We start from the raw sequence: 23,989 nt of genomic DNA, 5'->3' as shown, positions 1-23,989 counted from the left end.
GGAGCAGCAGTCTTGCAGATGGTCAGGCTGAGCTATTACATAGCTACGTAAGAAGATGGAATTGAAGAAAATGTAATGCATTTTAAAAGGTGGCTTGGAATAACTAAGTTTCTCAGAACTGTATACCAGGCTGGTCAGTTTCTCACTATGAGAACACTAGTTTAGTATGTGCAGAATTTGTACCTAATGTAAGAGAGTTCTTATTCAATCATTTATTTTACAAATGTATACCTGATCACTCCCGAATATGTAAAAACTGTACAATGAGTACCATAAAATATACTTGCAAAAGATTTTATCTAGTAGTAGAAGGTTGAGGTGGATTTAAAATGTCAAGATGGAAATTACAATAGTGCAACCAAAGCCTCACCCCTTTCTACTCATATGTGATGTTGATTCTTCTTGTTGTTCTTGTGCCATATCCGTCATCGGATGTTGGCGATCATGTTGGCAATCCTATTTTTGTCAACAGCTGCATGAAAAAGTGCTTCTAAGTTTTGTCCAAACAAGTTCCTTAGGTTTTGAAGCCATGATGTTCTTCTTCTGCTTGGATCTCACCCATGATAATGCATTAGTCATCTCAGATAAGTTATTGGAAAACAATTAGGTGAATAAAAAAGAGCTAGAGTTGGCCGAGGTGTAAATTGGTACTTCCTTAGATTTCAGCCCAGGTAGTTCTTAAGAAGCAGATTTTTTGATAATTCAGTTAATGATAAACTAGTTTAGAGGGTTAAAGTGAATCCATGAAACAGAGGCACATGGAGTTTCGTAGGTTCGTAGGTTCGTAGGCCAGTGGCACAGGGGAATTGATCTGAGACCAGTAAGCTTCATTTTTCAGTGACCTGAGAAATTTTAAAAAATGAAAGTTGTAAGTTTTAGTGATGTTTGATGATAAAATAATAAATATTCAGTATAATATAAGACAATGCAGAATGAGCCTAAAAATCTTGTGTTTTTGTCATCCATTCTAAAATTGGGCAGTCTTATATATTTCTAAAATAAATAGACAGCTGATCTTCTAAGGTTAGCCTAACGTCAGTAACAAAATGGAGCAAAATTTCCAATGTGGTTTATTAAAATGCTAGATTAAAAATAAGCATCTTGATTTTCCAAAACACTATGGATATTATAATTGCATTATATTTATTTTCCTCCATGAGTAGGCATTTCTACCTCTTCTTGTACTATATAAAGCTCTGAAAGTGGCTTATAAAATAACATATTCACCATTGTCGTAAAAACATCCTAATGAAGAGGAGTACAGATAAACCACAAGCAATAAATCTTAAGATTCAGAGGTTTATTTCATGAGCAATTTGGAACATGAATAGCCAAAATAATACAACTTATATCATTGTTGCAATTGAAGCTGAAATAGTCTTCAACAGGAAGGACATTGCAATAGATGATTCTATGAGTTAAACTCAGGTCATGTCGAAGGCGGCGAGTTCTAAATTTTCTAAACCTAGGATTTCAAGTCTGGTGGGATAAGGTATTTTGTTGTTTTCAGAAGAGTGGAGAACTCTTCTTGTAAAATATTTCTGGACACGTTCGATTGTATTGATGTCAGAAATGTAGTGTCGGTTCCAGACAGGTGAGTTGTATTCAAGAATTGGCCTAGCAAATGTTTTATATGCTCTGGTTAGTAGTGTAGTGTTTTTGGAAAAGAAGCTACGCAAGATTAGGTTTACAACTCTTAGAGCCTTTTTTGCTATGTAGTTGCAGTGGGCTTTGGCACTTAGATCATTTGATATGAAAACTCCAAGGTCTTTAATATTATCCCTCCCTCCCTCCATACTTTACAATGTTCTTAAGTGGAGGAGCATTGTTCAAATTGTCCTTTTGATTTCCTGACTTTGCAATGGACACCCTCCTTTCCCTGTGGAATCATATAATGTAGGAGGGATAGCATTATTCAAGAAGGCTGTGTTTCCTAGTTATCTCAGGCAGGGGGCTGCAATGTTCAGGAAATGAGTTTGGTCTCCTCGTCACTCTAAAATAGCCTTCTGTTGATGAAGGATTTATGTTGTCCTCCCCCATCCTGACTTTAAATAAAAAGTACGAGGTACGGTATGCATTTCACTGCTGTTCTCACACCTCCTGGACTGAAGCAAGGTCCATTTTTATAATAATTGTTTATCGGTTGGGGTCACACAGAATCCATCTAAACAGTAAGTAAGACATTTTTGATTGCCCTGTGAATTACATGTGGCATTAATATATGGCAACCAAAGGTAAGATGCTGCTGGCCACATTAGAATAAAATCATTGATTCAAATCTTCTAAATAGATTTAAGAACATAAGGAAAAGCTGGGGAAAATTCTCAGCTGAACACCATTCTGAAATACTTAGCACTGTTGATGTAGGGGAGATATTTTAAGACTATGTCCTTTACCACACCCAATGGACAATATACTGTACCTCCAAATACTTCTGGGTAATATAAATTGAGCCACATTCTTAAGTGAAACACAATATTAATATACATGGAGTTTTTCACTTTATTTCTTAACACAGTTTCTGATTTGGATATATATGGGACCTTGAATCAAAGATTTGTGAACATTTGAGGTTACAATATTGTTTAATTGTAATTGTCTATCAATGAACCAGGTCACTTCAATCATACTTTCTTTAAACAAAGAATAAGCCGTGATTTCTTTACATCATATGTATTACTCATTCATTTGCAGCTGGTGGTGTGATTAGCCTGGAGGTTGGAGGTAGAAAATGGCCATAAGCAGCTGTTTCCGTTCATGCAAACCAATATGTTATGGCTTGTTACAGAGAAGCACCTATCGTGAACCTGGAATCACTCATTCTTTCTGAATGTTGGTCATTATATTATGAAGACAGATATAGATGGATGAATCAGAACAAAGTTTCATGCATTTCATTAGACCTTGGTTTTATCTTAGTGAATAAACAAACAAAGAAGCACAAATGAACTATGTTTTTTTAACTAGGATCAATTAGGCTTGCTCCCAAACAGATTGCAGATAAGAAGTTTCTTAAATAATCCAGGCTTCTTGTAGTTAGTATTAACTTTTTTAAAAAATGTGTGTTTGTTTATTGTAAGCTTTTTCTTGTTGTCTTGAAATCAGTAAAACTCTATATAGTCTTCTATATGACCAGAGGCTTCCGGTTATAAATTTTGTGAAAATACAGCTTGCCAAACTTGTTATTACAGCTAATTAATATTTCAAAGTCTAGTTCACATGTTTCTGCAAATTGTTTGTATTAGTTTACAGCCCAATTACTATATTACTTATTATTGCAGTTTATGATCACACTATAACTACACTGAGCACATGCATTGTCTTCTAACTGCAGAATATCCTTCATGATTTTGTGATGAATAATTTTATATATTATATGTTTAATTTAAAATAAATATGCTACCAAAATAGCTTAAACTGTTCAAAGTTTAATATATGAAATCATAAATAAAACAAAAAAAATATGCATCAATTTGGTATTTTAAAAAAATTAAAGGAAGCATCTCTCTTAACCTAATGTATCTGACAAAATTGTTATAACATTAAAATGTGAGATGGGAAAGTTATATACATAATCTTAAACTCACAGGGAAAAGAAGAAGTAATTAGCAGCCACAAATATCTCAGCTAGGACACAAATGTACTTCTGATTTCCATATCCTCGCTGGAATAAGTTTTTCTTTGAATTCCTAAAAAACAATATTTCACAGAGAGTTGTAACCGAAATGACTTTACATAATTAATTAACATTTCTATTTCTCCATTGAAGTGCCTTTCAATAATTGGGGAACTCAATTAAGAAAATTAACCATGTGTCAGATAAATGTCAGTTAATAGCCAACATCACAGTATGTATCTCACATTGATATTGGGGGCAGAATAAAGTTATCCTTATTAGTGGATTAATTAATCCATGGGTTTGAAATCGTTATCTATCTAGACATCAAATGTACAATTCTAGTTAAATCTAAATGTTTTCGAGACTTTTATATTGGAACTCTTTTTTCTTCTTCAAACTTTAGTGAAAGTCAAATGCTTTGCAAATAGATTTGTCCTTGAGCCTTCCATGCTTATTATATCTAAATACTTACACACACACACACACAAATATACATCAGTCATCTCAATGCGTCTTGTATTAGTTCATGTTGATATTGGCTCAAAATGAGACCCTGTTGTAGCCCCACAGAGAATAGCTGTCATGCTGATAAAAAGTTACTATACAGAAGCTATATATAGGAAGATAAGGAAAGATTACATTTAAAGAATATATTTCATGAAAATGGCAGTACAAACTCCTTTCAAAATGAATACATTTAAAGTGCTGATAAGCAATTAGTCCATGTATTGATTGGAACAGAACCCTGATTTTATAAATGGTCCCATGCTGCTTCTTGTCATTATAAAGATTGCTGCTTGTCAATCAAATAGACAATGCAAACCATGAGAATATGAAAAAATGTGGAACTATTTTGAATTGGTGAAGCTGGATAATTTTTTTTTTCTAATGATAAAAAGATGGTTGGAGAAGAATAGTCAATGTAAGTATCTTCAGTAAAATTAATATGTAATCTAAAAAGGAAAGAAGATCCATTACCAGATTTGATGGAGGTGGTTTGAAAACATTCTCCCTTCCCTGCTTATGCAGAAAACCCAACTCCAGTGGGTATCTTTGGGACTGAACTAAAGATGTTTCCAAGTTTCTCTTTCTTTAGCCATTTGGCAAGTGCCTTAAAGACATTAATAAACTTAGAGGAAAACAGCAAGTTTAAAAATGAAGATTATATTTGGTAAATAGAACCACCCATCCCACTAAATTCTGATACGTTTTGTTTAGCTTGAAGTTCGGAGATTGGCAAATCCAGTCATTGTGCTTTATAGAGAATATTTGAAGGTTTAACGTACAGTGTCAGCCAGCCAATGAGTTCAGAAGAGGCAGATCAACCCAACTGTAACAGCATATACTGGTAGCCTTTGCTTATTATCTTATTTAATGACCATTTGAAATTACAATGATGTAAAAAAACCAAAACTTTGCAACTGAGTAACCCTGAGACTACTGTCACTGTCTCCTACAGTCACATAATTGCCCGTCGTATACTTCCCAACCAACTTGTGACAAAAGAGTGAATGGAGAATGGAGAAGTAAATCACAAATTGTGGTCATTTGCTGTTTCACTTAAAAACTGTGGTGATTTGCTTTTAACGACCAAATGGGAATTGAGATGATAAACTTGTTCACAGTCACATGGTTTTCTCCTTAGCAACTGTGGTTGCTAAGCATGCTTAGCATGGAGTTGCCAGCCCCAACTGTGATCACTAAGGAAGGATTGCCTGTATTGGGATGCAGGAGCAATGTAAACATATTGGAGGATAAAGCTGAATGTGTCCGCTCAATCCCACATACCAATTTGTTGCCTTTACATGTAATGCAGGGCACTGGCCCATCATTAGTAAAGGTCTAAGATGGGGTGTCCAACCTTGACAACTTTAAATATTGTGGACTTCAACTCCCAGAATTCCCCAGCCAGCCATGCATAGTTGAAGCCCGTGGGTCTTAAAATTGCCAAGGTCGGACACCCCTGGTTTAAAATTTTCCCATTTGGTCAGAGGAAAGGAGAAACTTATTTCCTTGTTTCAGTCTTGGATTATCTTTATAGCACAGGTGAAATTCAAACCGAGGCTCCTTGTGTCTTAATTCACCTTTTGCCAGCAGCATTCCATGACAGTTTTGAAGTGTAAACAAATTACCCATTTGCCATTGAAAAAGAAAAAAAAACCCAGAAAATGAGTGCCTAACCAAAGTATAAGGGAGTAGTAAAAAACAAACAAACCCTAATCCAGCTTTTAACTTCCACATAAACATGTCTAAGATAAGATGGGGAAAGTTGCATTAATACTGTGAATCTGCCATGGGATATTTCAATTAGCATTTAAACGCATAACATGTTTGCAGAATCATGCAACGATTGCTTGCTCTTATCTGTTTGAGCGACGGAATGGAAGAAAGCCGAATTGTCAGTTCCTCTTGAAGACTACAAGGGGTGAAGAAACATCGGAGCAAACCTTCCACAAGATCTTATCAATGTGGTGCTGCGGAATTGAATCTCAGGATTAACCAAAACCGTATTGCTGAACCTCTTTGAGCACAATGCAGCTGTGAGAAGCACTTTCCATTTCTTGTGTAAGCCTTCTGTTATGTGATGGAGGGGCCTTCTTCACCGACAGGATGTCAAATCCTCAGGTGCTGGGGCCTGCAATGCTACATTATATCTTTAGAGAGGCTTCACATTCTGCCCTGATGCAACATCAATCATAATTATGCTTCCCATAGGAAAGCACAACAATGCAATGCTAATAAATATCTTGCTAAAAGCCCTTCAAAAATCAGAATATTCCGGGATGCGTTTTTAAAGCATTAGAATCTGTACTTCTTTGAAGTCTGGTTTCCTGATCATACATGCCAGCCCAAATGTGAGACGCCTTGCTGTAATAATTAAAGTAATAAAATCATCCATCTATCAGATTAATATGCACGGATACATTTTGTTTATCGGTTTTCAAATATAGCTCCTCTTTTGCTCTTTATCACAGATTCTTCTTCCTTACACTCTGAGTTGGAGATATCTTTGGCAACCTTCTACACTGGCCTTTTGATCCAACTTCCCTGTACTAAGACTCTGAAGTTTTCTTGGCACATTTTTCTCAATTGGTTCGTGACTGAGACTAAATCTTACAACTTCCTGGTTTCTAGCTTAATGTTTAACCACTGCACCTGACTATCATGACACAACAATGGCTCCCTAATGCCTTGTTTTTAATGGTTAGAAACTAGTTACTACCTGTATTTTTCAACCAAAGTTTATTAAGAAGGTGGATTGGCCACTGGATAAATTTGCTGCCTAGATCTTTGTCATCAGGAAAGGTATTTTTTTTGACTAGCAAACAACCGTCAGTCTTCCTAAAAAGTCAACTATTCTTGCATTCTATTATAACTCAGGCTTACACTTAAGAGAAATCCACATTCAGGGAACCCAGATGCTCTCTCCCCTTTAGTTCATAACACCCCACCTCCTAGGTCTTGTGTTCAAAGGAGGTATCTCCTTACCATCATCCCATAAAGTTTCACTCCCATATAGTTCCAGGAATTTGTTGGTTGGTGCTTAGAACTTATCATGTTTACAGCTTGTTAAGGAAAAAAAAAGTCTGTTTATAAAATTGCTGACAATTTCCCTTTTGTACTGTAGGAATTTAGCACCCACCCCCCTCCTAGAAGAATGAAATATTCTAGGAAATATTTTAAAAAGCAGAATATTATACCTTCCTGGATGAGAAATGGAGAAACATATTTTAAAGACAAAGGAGCTCCCTGCAACTTCCTGACTCCCCCCCCCACCTTTGTCAATGGGCCATTAAAAGCCTCAGCTAAGCTCACTCATTCTCCCCACCTTTGTCAATGGGCAATTAAGGCTTCAACCAAGCTCACTCAATCCCCCCATGATTTGCAACACAATACAACTGAAACTCACCACATGGCAAGGCTCAAGCAAGCTTGAGAGACAGCCAGCAAGGCTAGCTAAGACCCCACCCCTGGGAGTCTGACAACCAATCAGGATACTCTTCCTGTGCCCCAGAAAGGTCAAAGCTCAGAAAATCATAAAACCAGGAGCACACAGGATCTCGGGCCCTTTTCTGTTCAGGAACTCAAGCCATGTGATCCTGACCACCATTAAACCATCTTTCCAAGCAGCCCATGTTTCCAGTGTCTTTGTCCCCACTTGGAACTGAACCCAGATGGATATTTCTTCCAACAATTGGCACCCAGATGGGACTCCAAGCTAACCTAACCAATGGACCTGGCCCAGGTAAGCCTCCTTGCTAGCAGCAGACCCATTGAGTCTGTGGGTAAGTTTTCCTGGACCTTGGCCATTTGGAACTAGGTTTTAAAGGGTTTTGAGTGTTGAGCTCAAAGACTGCTTGGAAAGAAGGTGAGTACCTCTAAATTTTAATTTTAAGCATGGAAAAGCATGGGAAATATGTGTATGCCTGCATGTGTGTGAATGAGAGAGCCCTTCTCCCAATCACAGCTGGATCTTGCATCCTCTGTGCATTTCCTAACCGCAGAAAGACCAAAAGTCTGAGAGCATGGGGTTTGCCAGAGCACAGGACCTTCTGTTAGGGAAGGAAGAAGTGTGTGTGGATTCCACCTGAGGAAACAGTCTGATTCCACCTCTTTGAGCAACCTCTAGCCGCACCTCTGCCTACTGCTAGCTCCACCGAGCCGTGACCGTAGGATAGAGAAAGCAAGGGGAAGCCAAACGTGGAACTTTGTGTTTATTAGGAACGGAAGCCGAGCGAGAGGAAAGTAAGTGTGAATGAAGCAATTAAGAGAGTAAAAAGGAAAAGGAGAAAAAAGGAAGCAGGAAATCTGCTTGGGGCCCTGGATGCCCGGAGGCTGCCAGTACTGCCTGGTATGCTAAAAGGAAGCAGGAAGCAGTGTTGAAGAGGTGCTCGTACCTACTGGCAGGGCAGTAGGTCCTCTGGGATCACCTTTTGATCCAAAACGGAAGCTCCCTTAACAGGAAGGTGCTCATACTTGACAGAAGGGAGTCAAGTCCTTCCCAGAACCTTTTTTCTGAAAACTGTAGGAGGATCCACCCGGCTAAGCCAAAGTGAAAATAAAACCTCACATCGGAGAGGGAAACATGGGAAGCAGTAGCTCGAGGGTGGAGGGAAAACCCCTGGAAAACCTGCTGGGGGCCTGGAGTGCCCGGAGGCTGCCAGTTTTACCTGGTATGCGGAAAAAGAAATTGAGGAAATTGTGTAATAAAGATGAGAATAGGAAACAAATTTGGCTAAATAAAGGTACTTAAAAGAAAAGGGAAATATATAAATAGGAATGTTTGGGTTTTTGTTTTGTTTTGTTTGTTTGTCTGTCTCTTTCTCTGTCTTCTATTGAACCACGTGGTCTGTCTGTTAAGATTTGTGCCTTCCCTAATTTAACTGAGATTTATGGCGGGAATGATCAGTGTGTGTGTAAATCTCAGAGTTTTGTTTTCCTCTCTGTCCTCCTTGTTTTTATGTGTGTATGTCTGTCTTTGTGGGCCCTTGAAGTAATTGTAACTGTAAAATGTATCTGATCTCTAGAGACAAGAATTTTAAATTGTTAGGGAAAAACAAAAACAAAAGGTTGAAACAATGAAAATGGGGAAGAGAGAGAGAGAGAAAAAAAAAGGAAAGAGCCTTTTTCCTGTCTTTGTCCGGCCAACAAAATAGTAAAAAGGACTTTTCATCCTATTTCTGTTTTTTTTTCTCCTCTCTATCTTAAAGTAACAACTCAAGTTTATAAGGAAACATTTTAAGTTCACTTACAAGATAAGTTTATGAGGAAACGTTTTAAGTTCACTTACAAGAGAAAAAAAAATTCAGTCTTGCATTTACTGTGTATTTAAATGATTTTACCTGTTCATCCTCTTCCTGAAGTATGTGAAGTTTTTTCTTTCTCATCAGTTGTGTCTCCATTTTGTTGAAACTGCATTACCTTTTAGTAACTGCAATATTGATGTGTTGTTTCTTTTCAAACTCTGCCTTCAAAATATCTAGCCCCCCTCTCTAATCCTGTTACAATGCCTTTCCTGAGAAGATTACCCACAAAAGTGGGGAGGAGATTCTGTGCTAATATCTTTCAGCCCTGAAAAGATGACTCTGCAACTGTGGAAGCAGAGCACATGGTTCCAGATGCTGCCTCCAGAGGAGACCTTCCATTTGTTGGAGCCAGGAATTGAGTTTGAATCCAGCCCCCACTGAAAGCCATCACAGCAACCAGATTTGGAGCAGACCTTTCCAAACCTGATTGACCAACAAGCATGCCACCCAAAAGATATGAAAGAAAGGACCCTGAGATGTATAAGTAAAGACTAAAAGACTCTTTTCAATTCCCAGAAGACAACTGGAAAGACTATGGGGAAGGGTGGAAATTCATTGTAAGGTTTTCTGTCTTGTCTCATTTACATTGTAATCAGTCTAAAGTACTCATGTAAGGATTGTATTTGAGTGGCTACCACAGCAAGTTCTGAACACGTTAGATTTTTGTCTGGTGGGAGGGAAATATGTCCAAAATGTTTGTATTGCCTGTATTGTAAAAGTAGCTGCATACACAGGCACACACAGAGAGACACACCATTCAGAATTAGTCTATTCCCTTCACTTACCTCCACACAAGACTTTTAGGTTGATTTTTGCTCTGTGGCACTAAAAGCCCAAGGAGTCAGATCTCCCTGCTAATTCCATAGGGGAGGGGCATTCCCCTCAGGCAATTCCTCTCTTGAAGAGATAGCAGAAAAAGTGATATCCAAAACCCAAGCCCTGAATGACTCACAAATGATGCTGCCCAGTTGCCCAGTAAAGCAAGATATGTTGCACTGGTGGTCTCATGAGTAGAAGTCCCAGGGCTCATTGTGTGTAATTTTTTTTAAAAAAAGAAGAAAGGAAAAAGCCTGGATTGCACACTGATTAACCTCAATTTGGACTGGAAAAAAATCTTGGATAGACTAAAGTAAGAGCTAGGGCAGGTTTAGTAACCAACCCTTGGAAATGGACAGCCTGTAATTTAAAGGAAAACCATGGCTGTGAAAATTTTGGGATGTGTGCTTGCTTGACCTGACTGGAAGCTCACAGAAAGTGATATCTAACAGCTGAAATTAATTGGCATAAAAAATTGGATACTGTAAAATTCTTACCAGAACTTTTCCCCTGGCTGCTAGACCTTCATGGTTGAAAGCTTTTGGGAGCCACTGAAGGAATCTTTTTTTCTGTTGTCTCTATCAATGGCTTCCTTTGCATCAGGAAAATTAAAAGCACCCACTGATTTGATCAATTTTAATTTTTGCCAAGAGCATGTTTCAAAACTCACGTTTTGAAAAAAAAAAAGTAGGGATTGTAGGAATTTAGCACCCACCCCCCTCCTAGAAGAATGAAATATTCTAGGAAATATTTTAAAAGCAGAATATTATACCTTCCTGGATGAGAAATGGAGAAACATATTTTAAAGACAAAGGAGCTCCTGCAACTTCCTGACTCCCCCACCTTTGTCAATGGGCCATTAAAAGCCTCAGCTAAGCTCACTCATTCTCCCACCTTTGTCAATGGGCAATTAAGGCTTCAACCAAGCTCACTCAATCCCCCCATGATTTGCAACACAATACAACTGAAACTCACCACATGGCAAGGCTCAAGCAAGCTTGAGAGACAGCCAGCAAGGCTAGCTAAGACCCCCACCCCCTGGGAGTCTGACAACCAATCAGGATACTCTTCCTGTGCCCCAGAAAGGTCAAAGCTCAGAAAAATCATAAAACCAGGGAGCACACAGGATCTCGGGCCCTTTTCTGTTCAGGAACTCAAGCCATGTGATCCTGACCACCATTAAACCATCTTTCCAAGCAGCCTCCATGTTTCCAGTGTCTTTGTCCCCACTTGGAACTGAACCCAGATGGATATTTCTTCCAACAGTACCTCACAGGGTCTTTTAAGTACAACAGAGAAATGTCGGCTGGGAAGTTTCATCTCGTAGTAGCTGGCTAGATAAAGAGAGACAGAGACCAGAAACACACACACACAATGTTCCAAAAAACATAGCTAGGTATATTAGCACTTTATGTTATTATGCTATTGTCTGGAATGGAATTGGGCAGATTTTTACCATGTCAAATTCAGTGCAGGGTGACACTTGATTGGGTAATTATTATTTTTTTATTCTCCTGTTGATCTGCTGGTAGATGGCTTGTAGTACTTCCAGCAAGTTATTTGTGTTGCAAGGTCAACAAAAGTGAAGATGATTAGTGATTGGCTTCAGTGGAATGGAAATGATAGGAGTGGCCTGGCATTTGCCATTGTCTCCATCTGAAAAGCCCAAGGTTCTTTTGGCTTTATAGCACAAAAGATGAAACATGAACCTGAAGCTAGAAAGAAGCTCATATGTTCTAAAAATATAGTTTTCCCTTTCCATTTCCAAAATTGGATACTTTTTCCCTACTTTCTCTAGACTTTAATAGGCTGGAACACACAATTATCCTGATTTAAAATATTTACTTGCAACCATAGATTTAGCAAAATTGCAACACAATTAGGAACTCTGGAGTGACTTATATAAAGGTATGTTCCCTCCGTTCTTTTCTTCTCTGATTATTGATCTATAAGTGTGCTGAACTTCAGTCCCCATAATTCCATTGTGGCATATCCTTTTACCATATTAATAATCAACAGTGGAAACTGAAATCCAAAACTTCTAGAGAGAACAATGCTGAGGAAGAATAAGGTTCATCGTCATAAAATCTTAGATTCACATATTGTGCTAAATCAGACTGGCATGTTTGGTTTGGTTTAACGTTTTGGGAACCCAGCCAATTCTCATTGGATCAATAATGATATTTAAGCAAGTATAAGCAGACATGCTAAGCCCAGCATGTGAACCCAGTCAGAAAGCCAGTTGCCTTTCCTGGTTAACCATTTAGGCCAGAGGAAGGTTAGTACCAAATGAGGTATTTTATGCAAGAGTTATGAGGATTAGAAATATTCATGCCACCCACTCCATCAGTCTTATAAGTATCATATTAATATTTTCTGGGTGACTCTAGAAGATGCTCTAAGTGATTACTAGGGAAATTACCTAAATCAACTGCTTCTGGGAAATTGAAAACTATCCTGCCATAATCCTTATATACTGGACACGGCTGTAAATGCCAGATGGAAGCTCCTATTTTTTTCATCTTTTTCTCTATCTTGTAGATACTGAAATACATTTGATCTGTCTTGCTTTCCAGATAACAACATTAGTACTATTTCTGAATTTCATTTACCTCTTTGGTAACACAGTTGACCAATCCCTGTGAGCCCTACCTTTGCAAATTCAATCTAAAAATAATCAGTGCAATCTAATATGATTAAATCTAAAAATAAGTTTTCCGTATCTCGTATATTAAAAAATGTTTTCTGAACTCTGTCCGACTGTTTCATCTGGCAGCCGATGCATCTGCTCAGCCTGTTTACAACCAGTCCAGTGTCAGAAATGATTGCCTGGGAGCAGGTTTCTCATTGTTGTCTTTTGGCAAGCTTGTCACCGCAGGCTTAAATTAAATCTCATTCAGTCAGAACTTCTGCAGCAGTTATAGGCTAGCTCAGGTCAGGACTAAGCCCAGAGATTTACAGAAAGACTACCTGAAACAGTTTGCATAGTTTTCAGAACATTACTCATCTTCAAAGATTTAAAAATCTGGCATTTAAGTAGGCAAGGAATAGTTCCTACTTAAAGCTACATTCTCTTTTTTTTTGAACTTGTTCCCCTCATTACCCTTGTCATGTAAAGAAGCCTTTCCCAGTCCTTTTCTTTGCGTAAACCCATCTATTGTCAGTAAAAGTATTTGAGGAAAATGGTCCAAGCAAAGGGTTGGGTAATACTACAATGCCTGTAGTAGGCAGCACACTACCAAGAGAATCCTGTTCTTCCATAATATCTCGAAATTCCATTTTTTTAAAAAAGTTGAATTATTTTGACATCGTCAAACCTCACAATAGGTTAGAGTAGGGGTGTTAAACGGGCGGCCCGTGGGCTAGATGCATCATGCATAGACCACACCCACCCGAGCTCCACGAATGGGAAAAATGTCAAAAATGTCATATGACAGCAAGGTGACGTGGGGAGTTTGACACCCATGGGTTAGAGTCTTGTTGTGAAATCAGCATTTTGCAAGAATTAACAATCTCATAAGATTTCGACAATTTACTTATTATTTGTTTGTTTTAGTATACCAAGAAAGATTGGTAGTATGCTCGTAGTGAGATTAGACCTCTATATTATGGTCTCCAAGTACAAATTGGGAACAATTGAGGTAGGATAGTTATACAGAAGTACAGGATTGCATTACAAAAGTAGGCAGGGCCATGATCTGTTTAAGGGGTGAAATTGGTACATTAATTAAAGGTGTCCATTTTTCAGTCCCCATAACAGCAACTTTTTGGATCCATTTATGCTTTTGCTGACCCAAAAATGGGTGGGTTATGTGGAGCTAGTAGGCTATCTGCAACTTCCAAGTCATTATTCTATTTTACTTCTTAAGGTGGAAACATATACAGGTAGTCCTCGACTTACAATAGTTCATTCAGTGACCATTCAAAGTTACAACCGCAGTGAAAAAGTGACTTATGACTGTTTTTCACACTTACAACCATTGCAGCATCCCCATGGTCATGTGATCAAAATTCACACGCTTGGCAACTGATTCACATTTATGACGGTTGCTGTGTCCTTGGATCATGTGATCCCTTTTATAATAATAATAATAATAATAACAACAACAACAGAGTTGGAAGGGACCTTGGAGGCCTTCTAGTCCAACCCCCTGCCCAGGCAGGAAACCCTACACCATCTCGGACAGATGGTTATCCAACATTTTCTTAAAAATTTCCAGTGTTGGAGCATTTACAACTTCTGCAGGCAAGTTGTTCCACTGATTAATTGTTCTAACTGTCAGGAAATTTCTCCTTAGTTCTAAGTTGCTTCTTTCCTTGATCAGTTTCCACCCATTGCTTCTTCTTCTACCCTCAGGTGCTTTGGAGAACAGCCCGACTCCCTCTTCTTTGTGGCAACCCTTGAGATATTGGAACACTGCTATCATGTCTCCCCTAGCCCTTCTTTTTATTAAACTGGACATACCCAGTTCCTGCAACCGTTCTTCATATGTTTCAGCCTCCAGTCCCCTGATCATCTTTGTTGCTCTTCTCTGCACTCTTTCTAGAGTCTCAACATCTTTTTTACATCGCGGCGACCAAAACTGAATGCAATATTCCAAGTGTGGCTTTGATTTTATGATCAAAGTGTGGCTTTGATTTTATGATCTTCTTATAAGCAAAGTCAATAGGGAAGCCAGATTCATAAAAATCAAATTAATAAACAACTGCATTTAGCAACTGTCACACGAAAACAACAGTGGCAAAGTCTGTATAACTCTAATTTACAATTGCAAGATTAACAAATGACAAACCTGTTATGGCTTATATATGTGACTATAGTCATTTGCATACTGCACTAAGAGTTAAACTATGGTCTGTTACACAAGTGAGTTATAGCAGTCTAAAACTATTAAATTTCTGTGCTATCCTTAAAAAACAGATCCCAATATGTTTAGCTTCTCATAGGTAAAGGTTCCTATGTGCTAGTCGTTCCCGACTCTAGGGGGCGGTGCTCATCTCCATTTCTAAGCCAAAGAGCCAGCGCTGTCTGAAGATGTCTCCATGGTCATGTGGCCAGTATGACTAAACAGCAAAGGCACACAGCTGGTGTCTTAATGACTAAGAGTAACATACAAATAACAAACCAAAAAAGCGGCTTGGATAACTTTCCTATATTGGATTGATAAAAGAGACTTGTTAAGGTTTTGAAGGATTTGCAGAGTCGCCTCTTAATGAAATGGACGGCACACAAAACCTAATAAATGAAAAAGTAAAGAAAAATAAATTTTGGGGAAAAGGCCAAAAAAAAAATAAATTAAAATAAATCAAGCTTGAAGCAATTCAAGACCAAGATTGTCAAAAGTTGGTTTGTTTGATTAAGGTTACAATAAATATGTTGCTGTCTCTGGTAATTCTGAATGGACTTTTGCTGATACCAGTATCAGGACTGCAATGACAATGCTGTATGGATTTGTCCATAGATAAAAAACAGAATATGAGACAAGATCACTTTTTGTGATCTTTGTGATATGAAAACAAATTATGCTTACTGTGATGGAAGGGGAAGTTAATTTTTTTATATATTTCTTTTTTCCCCTTTACTACATTTTCTATTTTTCTTTCTTTCCTGAATTTTTTATATGTTTGTATTTACTCTTTTTTAGCTTGTATTAATTTTTTTCTTTTTAATTGTAACCATTAATAAAATTGTTATTAAAAATAAGACTACCAGTGGCAATTTTTTTTCTTTTGGGTATTTTGGTTGTTTGTTTTTCCCTGCAAAACCTGCAGTACCTCAGGGGAGGACATTTTCTATCCTCAGCTGTTCCAGACAGTAGAAGAAAATCACAAATTGTCTTCACATTGCTTTTGAGAGTTTGGGAACCAAGAACTGTGCAGGTGTTGAAGGGCCTTTAGGCTCCATCCTGCTAACCACTGAGAAATCCAATATTAGTGCTTCAGAGTTTTGCGGCAACCCTAGGAAGCAAGTCACTAATACAAAAACAAATTTTTCTGCAGACTTCAAGGATTAGAGATAATACATAAGCAATCATATAGAAATGTGCAAGAGGAACCCACAATAAAAGACCCAATGCCCACAACCACAGAGGAACTGAAGGATTTGGACTACAGTGTTTCACCTAATGCTTGCCTTGTTGTAATCCGTTTTATTTTTCAGAACCCAACACGAGCACGACAGGCAACCTACATCATGGCACAAGGCTGGTTTTTCAAAGAGAAAAGCCAAAACACTGCAGGGCACACGTTCAAGCAATTGCTTTGAAAACAACTGCCCACTTCAAAGGGTTTATTTCTGCGCTTGACATACAAGATCTTTGAGTTTCCAACCCAGTGATTTAATTTATATGAAGATTAGTGGTTCTCAGCTTTGTGTTTCATACCCTGACTGAGAGGGACAGTAAATCTTTGGGTGAATGCAGAGACTATGGGTGGTTGAACTATAAAAGTTAGTCTTCATATTTGCTCTAGGAAAAGAAATTTAGAAGACAGTGAGGGGAAAGGAAGCAAGCAGTGCCCAATTCGTGGCACAATCTGGCAACTGAAAAGCTGATAGATTTTGTTTTCCTGGCAAGGTTGTTCAGTCACTTGCTACAGATAGAACAGGAAATACCATTTCACCTCTATATTTCTTAGGAAATAACTTCATTGTGCTATATACAACATAGCATTCTTAAAGAAATAACAGAAATCATACTGATTGCCAAGGGAGATTGTGAATCCCCCCCCCTCCTTTTGGGAGGGTGGGGGAGGCATTGAAACTGAGGCTGGAGAGCTCTCTGTTGGAGGTGCTTTAATGGATTCCTGATCAGCGCAGGGTGTTGAAGTCAAAATCATTCTCATTTAATCATTCAGTTCTTTGAATTTAATCCCAAGTGCTGAACAGGAAGGGAGCATCTAAGGCAGTTGTCCAACCTTGGTAACTTTAAGACCTGTGGACTTCTACTCTCAGAATTCCCCAGCCAGCCATGGGGAAGCCATGGCCAAGGTTGGACTCCTCTGATCTCAGGCATTGATTCTGCTCAGTGCAGAAATCCAAATTAAAGATCCCCAGACCCAAAGTGTGTTTAATTCTCCTATCTTAAACATATCCACCAAAAGCAAGACCATCATCTCTAGATGAGTGGTTCCTTGGTTGGATTGCTTTTATAGTTGGGTAATCTTTGTCTAACATGGAATCAAAATTCACCTTTGCCCAATTTAAATCCACTGTTGTCTGTCCGGAGCTCTGCTATAAGTTAGAACAATTCCTAACCCTTCTTTTCTTTTATATCCTCTGATTACTATAAGTGTTCCTTCTTTCCAGCTGCCTTTTCTCTAGCATTGCAGGATCTGTGAATCACTCTTTCGTGGGCTTAATTTCTACTTCTCGGAAAAAGGTTCCCATTTCTCTGAATCCCCTCTAAAGTGCCTTTTGAATTTTGTTTAGCAAAATAAGTTTGAATTTCATTCTTAACTTTGAAAGCATTAGCTACTCTATTCAATTGTGCCATGTGTCAACTGCATGCTTACTGTAAAATATGAGAGCTGCAATCCAATTCATCTTGGGAAAAGCTTTCTATATATAAACAAATAAGCTGAGAACCACTGTGCAGCAAACAAGCTTTGTTATAACAAACCTCAGGATAATTTCTCAATTTTATTAATGGTTTGATTGCAGTGCCATTAACAAATGTGGAGCAGGCAGGGGGAAGAAGAGATGGTGCTGATATGCACTCTATGCATTCTTTTTGTTCTGATATTAAACCAGAGGTGGGTTGCTACCAGTTTGCCCCGGGTAGGGTGAACCAGTAGCGGCGGCAGCAGTGGGAGGCTCCGCCCACCTGCCCGGACATCTCTGTGCATGCGCAGAAGCTTGAGCATATGCAGAAGTGTTAAGCAAGCATGCGCCCACGAGCGAACCGGTAGCGGCCGAAATTGAAACTCACTATTGTATAAAACAGTATTTGCCTAGAAGTGACTGCCAAAGAAATAACATTAAAAAGTAGGCAACATATTGGCTTGTCGTTTCCAAGAAAATTATACTTTTTAAGGGAACATGATTCTGCAATCATGAGCAAATGTTAACCTTCTTCACTTTAATTTGAAATTAATCTATATACTGCAAAGATTAACTGAAAAATCAATATATTTTGTCATTCAGAACAAATCCTAATGAGCATTCAATAAGAATTATCTCCTAATAAAGCAACCCGCCTCCTAAGATCTCCACTTTCATGACCGGTGGTCCCCAAGTGGCCTCTTTATCTCCTTCAAACTACAGTGTAATCAAATTAGCTCTCGTGCTTTTATTATTCTAGCAATATTTTTTCATAAAAATAGTTTTGCTAGATCATATATATAAAGAAGCAAGAAAATTATACTGCCGATTTTTTAAAGAACTAATCATCCGAAAATATTAGTGACAACTATAACGCAATAGTAGTTTGTTACATAGGTTTTTATTTTCTCAAGGACACCGTCTGTAATTTTTAACCTTTCTATTTATTAAGAAACAGCAGACTCCTAATTAGGATTAGAATCAGGTGCTGTTTCCTTCTTGACCTTGACCATTACAGACATTCAGGCATGCATCCATATGCAGACATTTTAAAACCAGTCATAAACTTCCAATTGGCAATCATTTTTTCTTCTTATAAATTTTTACACATGGGAAGTTTCAATTTTCCTTTGTCACATGCTACCATCCTAACTCAGACCCTAACTCTTATCAGTAATTACAAGGTAAAGGGATATGCCACCTTCATGTTATACAGTACATGTAGTTTGTCCTTAAGACCTAAAACATTACTGAAGAATAGTCTGGAGAAAGTAGAAAGTCATTAACTATAAGGCCAATTTCCAAGCTGACATCTCTACTAGTAGATTACTGATGTCCTACCATACGTTGAAGACATCCTTTATCAAGGAAGTTGGCATTCAACCATCCCCCGATTCAGCAAAACCATTTCAGTTCATTGACTGGGTTCACACATCACAGTAATAACCCTGCCATGCAAGAGTGAGTACAAAACAATCAGTACTATGCAATACACTTAACAAAGAATCCTCTGTTTGATGAAATGCATTTTATGATCAAAAGACACATATTTAGCATTCTTTGACATGCTATCCCCATTGACTTGTAAAACAGATTATTTGAACACTTTAGTTTTCTTGTAACTTGCCATGTCTACCATCATAAGTTATCATGTGTATACCATTATAAAATTCTGAAGGTTTAGATCATTTACAAGTTTTTTCCCCGCAATTAAAATAACAACTGATGAGTTCCAGACACTGCTAATGCATCTGATCCAAATTCTGTAGTCAATTTAGCTGAATATGCCATTCAGCAGTTTCAGGAGTGCAAATGTTTTAAAAGGCTGGTTAAAAATAAGATCATCTGAAGTACTAGCATCATTTTTTGTCTGTTAATTTGACCAGAAAGGATTAATTTGTGATTCTCAATTTCTCTATGGTTGTTCTGGAGTGTCAATTTCCCATGAGAATTAAGAGAATTTAATTTCCCATGAGAATTTTTGTTCATTTAAAAACAAAATGAGGATGAGGATGAGAAGCAAAAGGTCTTTGAAGAAAAACCAGAAAGTCCACTTGCCTCTTGAAAAAGCACCTTTGGGACAACCATTACCTGGATGACTAAAAAGCTCCACAGACATTTAAAAACCAAAAAAAAGAAAGAAAGAAAGCTTCTAACTTGCTCATCCCAAAGGTGCTTTTTCAGGAGGCAACTGGACTTTCTTGTTTTTTCTTTGAAGACCTTTTGCTTCTCATCCAAGAAACTTCTTCAGCTCTGACAGGATAGTGGGGAATGGAAGCATTTATATTCCTTGCAGACAGCTGGTCATTTGCACCCTTTTAGAGGGTCATTGAAGCACACTTTAACTGTGTCCTCAGAGTCACCTGAAGAGTGTTTCTGGTTCTTGTAGTCTGCAGTTTTTTTCTCTGTAAATCCACTCCTACTCCCACACCATTCAAAGGGTGTTCATCTTGAATTGTATAGCTTAAAGTCTGTAGAGATTGTCAGTCATCCAGGTCATGGTTGTCTTCTAACCTGCTATTTCTTCCTTTTCTCTTTTATCTGACCATTATCTGACCATTTTGGGGTACAGAAATGGGAGAATATTCTCCAGAATCATAGGCTTTGAACATTTAAATGTCTACGATGAACTTATAGTCTAGTTATAATACGGCCAAATCACATGGAATCCTAATTATGTAATCTAGTTTCTTTTCAGAATGTATTAAAATGTAATTGGATGATGGCAGAACTTGATAGCACATCTTTCTTATGCTTATAGTTATATGGAAGCAAAAGATGGAGGGTTTTGTTTTGTTTTGCTTTTTTAATCACACCCTCTATTAAATGAACAATTATAGATCACAATTCTTAGGAGCTTTAGGAATGAAAAACAACCTAATATGTTTCTGTGAAATTATGAGTCCCTTGCACAATAGACCATAACAGAGACATTAGGGAAGAATGAAGCAGTTTTTTAATTTCTAATTTTGGGTGGGGAAAATTTTCTCTTTCCCCTTTACAGAAAATGAACAATCAATATTTTCGCTATGAAGTCCTTGCCTGTGAGACTGGTGAGCTGAAAATCTTCTGGGAAAAGACCATTGAAAAGCAAACACAACATTCGAAAGCCGAGAAAGACCGTTTACAGAGAAGTGCATTGACCAAGTGAGTGAGCACTTGGCTGACCATTTATGACTGATTTTGTTTGTAAATCTCACAAACAGTATATGCCATAGATGTGTGAGAATGGGACCAGAACAATTTCTGATTTTGAGAAAAGATAATACCCTGTTCCCCAGAATGGCAATATGGCAGGACATTTTGGGCATAGCAGTGTTCTCCAGAGGGGAGGAAAATCTGGACTTCCTTCTTTTCTTCTTTCCTTCTTTCCTTCTTTTCTCCCTCCCTCCCTCCTTCTTTTCTTTCTCCTTTAAGTCACTTTTTTACTTATGGCATCTACCTGGACTAGTTTCGGCAATTTTCTTGAAAATTTTTTGAAAATAATTTGCCATTTCCTGCTTCCTAGGACTGAAAGAGAGTGAACTGGCTGAAGAAGTCACCAAATTGATTTCTTGCCTAAGATGGAACTAGAACTCACGGTCTCCCAGTTTCTTGCCCAATGCCTCAATCACTACAACAAACTCCCTTATATTCTATCTAAGGTGATCATCCCAGTTGAGAGAAGCAAGAATTGCTTGGAAAAATGTAGGAGTAGAGAAATTTTAAAAATCTGCCCAACCTTTCCTGGTTATGGGAAATTAAAAAGAAAGATAGTGTATTCTCCATTGACTTGGCTATAGCAAGGCTTCTGCTGGTTAAGTAGTGCCTATGCTGACCAACTGCCTTTCTTCCAAACAGACTCCGAAACGAATGGAAAGCAATGCTGGAAAAAAGATTAAAAATGATAAAAGAACATGAAGAAAAGAAAGAAGTCCTTCAATGAAGAAAAAACACCAATTTACGTAACTGATTGGAAAATGGCTTAAACTGAAAGAAGAAAATTTGCACTAAGGCAAAGCTGTAGTGTTTGGCTTGCATTTGCTTAAAGCAACTTTCCAGAACTGAATACTTTGGACCACAGAATTCCCAATCAACATAATAGTTGTAACCAGCCTAGGGAAAGAATGATTTAAGAACATCCCTGAATTTATGTTAGAAATATATGTAATATTAAATACGATTTCTTTCATGGGGAGTTCAGTATCTAATGATCTCATGAACATGTTCATGCAATTTTATTGGAAACAATACCGACATTGTTTATACTTTTCCTAAGATTTTCTCCTAACTCCTCAGTCTAGGCAGCAGTCCTGATATGACACAGAGAGAGAGAAAAGATAGATAGATAGATAGATAGATAGATAGATAGATAGATAGATAGATAGATAGATAGATAGATAGATAGATAGATAGATAGATAGATAGATAGATAGATAGATAGATAGATAGATAGATAGATAGATAGATAGATAGATAGATAAGCAGGCAGGCAGGCTGGCTGACTGACTGACTGACTCACTGACTGACTGACTCTAATACAATTTGAATTGCTCTTCAACTAAAATACTTCACTGCTTTTTTCTTATTCACCACTTTTTTAGAGTCTAGCGTACCATTTTAACTTTCAGAATTATACATTTTTCTTATCAATTTATAATTTTGTATTATAATTTTGTCCTAGGAGCCTTCAGACTGAGAGGCAATTGATCAATATTATTGAAACATAATGTTTGCTTTTGGAACATTAAATATGTCAGCCGAGCTATAAGTAACTGCAAATGCATGAAAGCTATCCCTTGGGAGATACCCCGTGGCCAGAGGTCTGTTCTCCCAGTTCTTTATTCTTAGAAAGGAAGTATGTCCTCACACCTCTTGCAAACATTACTATTATGACATTGGGGCATATCCACTAAGACTAATAAATTCCTTAAATCAGTTTCAATGCAAAGCCATCTATAAAATAAAACAAACTATCCCCAAGAGCAAAACAAAAACCGAGGAAATGCCATTCCTCTGTCTTTCCCATATTGCTAAGTTCATGGTGGCAGGATTGGAGAGTTAAGAAGGTTCTGTAAAACTGCAACCTTTCACATAATTATCTTGGGAGAAGCCAGCAACATTATCTCCATGTAGAATTGCACTACAACTAAATCAAACCCCACGCTTTCACATATCGCAAAAATTGTCTGTTGTTGCCAAAGATAAGCTGGTGGCCTGTTCCATTCCATTCCATTTACAGAGTTCAGTGTTATTTTAACACTCTCATGGGACACAATTTTCCATTATTTCTATAAGTACAGATGGTCCTTGACTTACAACCATTCGTTTAGTGAGTGTTCAAAGTTACAATGACATTGAAAAAGTGACTTATAACCAGTCCTTGCACTTATGGTGCAGCATTCCCACGGTCATATGATCAAAATTCAGGCTGTTGGAAAAATGGCCTGATTTTATGATGGTTGCTACATTCTGGAGTCACGGGACCTTCCCAGTAAAGTCAATGGAGAAAGCCAGATTCATTTAATGACTACAAGATTCACTTAGCATCTGCACTGATTCACTTAACAACCATGGCAAAAAAAAAGGTTAGTTGTGACTCCCTTAACAACTACCCCGCTTAGGTCCGATTTGTGGTTGTAAGTCGAACACTAACTGTATCTAGCTAGTTTTAGTAACCTACAAATAATCAGAAGCTTCGGGATAATAGATGAGTGGATGCCACTGTTGTGAGACTGGGCGCAATTGCATGAACAGGTCCTATATAGTAAATATTTTATTTAAATGTTAACAATATAAAAAAAGAAAAATGATTGCATGTTGATAAAACACAGGCTTTTGAAAATATGCCAATTTGGGGGGGTTCCAAAAATTTCCTGATGAAACTGATTTCATTATATGCAACTTTTATATCATAATTAACATTCTAGTTTTTGGGGGGAAATATGTAAATACAGAAATGTTATAAAATAAATTTGTCCTTAAAATAACTGGCGTATGATATCACTAGCAGTCCATTTTCTGAAATGATTATATATTCTGGTTACTAGTGTGCCATACAATGTTCAATATTTGCAGATCAATGGGAAATATGATCCTTGTGATATACATCTTTGAATCGGTGAAATGTAAAATTTGTTACCACTGGTTCTGTGGGTGTGGCTTGGTGGGGCGGTAATGTGACTGGGTGGGCATGGCCAACTTTTTTTTTTTTTTTTACTTTTAAAA

General features: G+C 37.7%; 1 protein-coding gene across 2 annotated transcripts in view; it reads left to right on the top strand.

Annotated features, from left to right (window-relative positions):
• Positions 1–22,035, top strand: part of LOC131191237 (protein FAM240B-like) — a 39,148-nt gene extending 17,113 nt beyond the window's left edge. The window contains exons 1-3 of one of the 2 annotated variants that reach the window (XM_058169162.1): positions 2,102–2,171; positions 20,787–20,929; positions 21,623–22,035. In XM_058169162.1, the coding sequence (XP_058025145.1) occupies positions 20,790–20,929; positions 21,623–21,707 (225 nt within the window). In that variant the 5' untranslated portion in view covers positions 2,102–2,171; positions 20,787–20,789 and the 3' untranslated portion in view covers positions 21,708–22,035. Of the gene's footprint in view, positions 1–2,101; positions 2,172–20,786; positions 20,930–21,622 lie in introns of those variants that run through there. The other variant, XM_058169161.1, reaches the window with a different exon arrangement.
• The last annotated feature ends 1,954 nt before the right edge of the window (positions 22,036–23,989 follow it).

Source organism: Ahaetulla prasina, chromosome 2, assembly GCF_028640845.1.
Source record: "Ahaetulla prasina isolate Xishuangbanna chromosome 2, ASM2864084v1, whole genome shotgun sequence".
Classification (NCBI taxonomy): domain Eukaryota; kingdom Metazoa; phylum Chordata; class Lepidosauria; order Squamata; family Colubridae; genus Ahaetulla; species Ahaetulla prasina.
The sequence above is the reverse complement of the archived record's forward strand: the minus strand, read 5'-3'. Positions and strand labels throughout refer to the sequence as shown.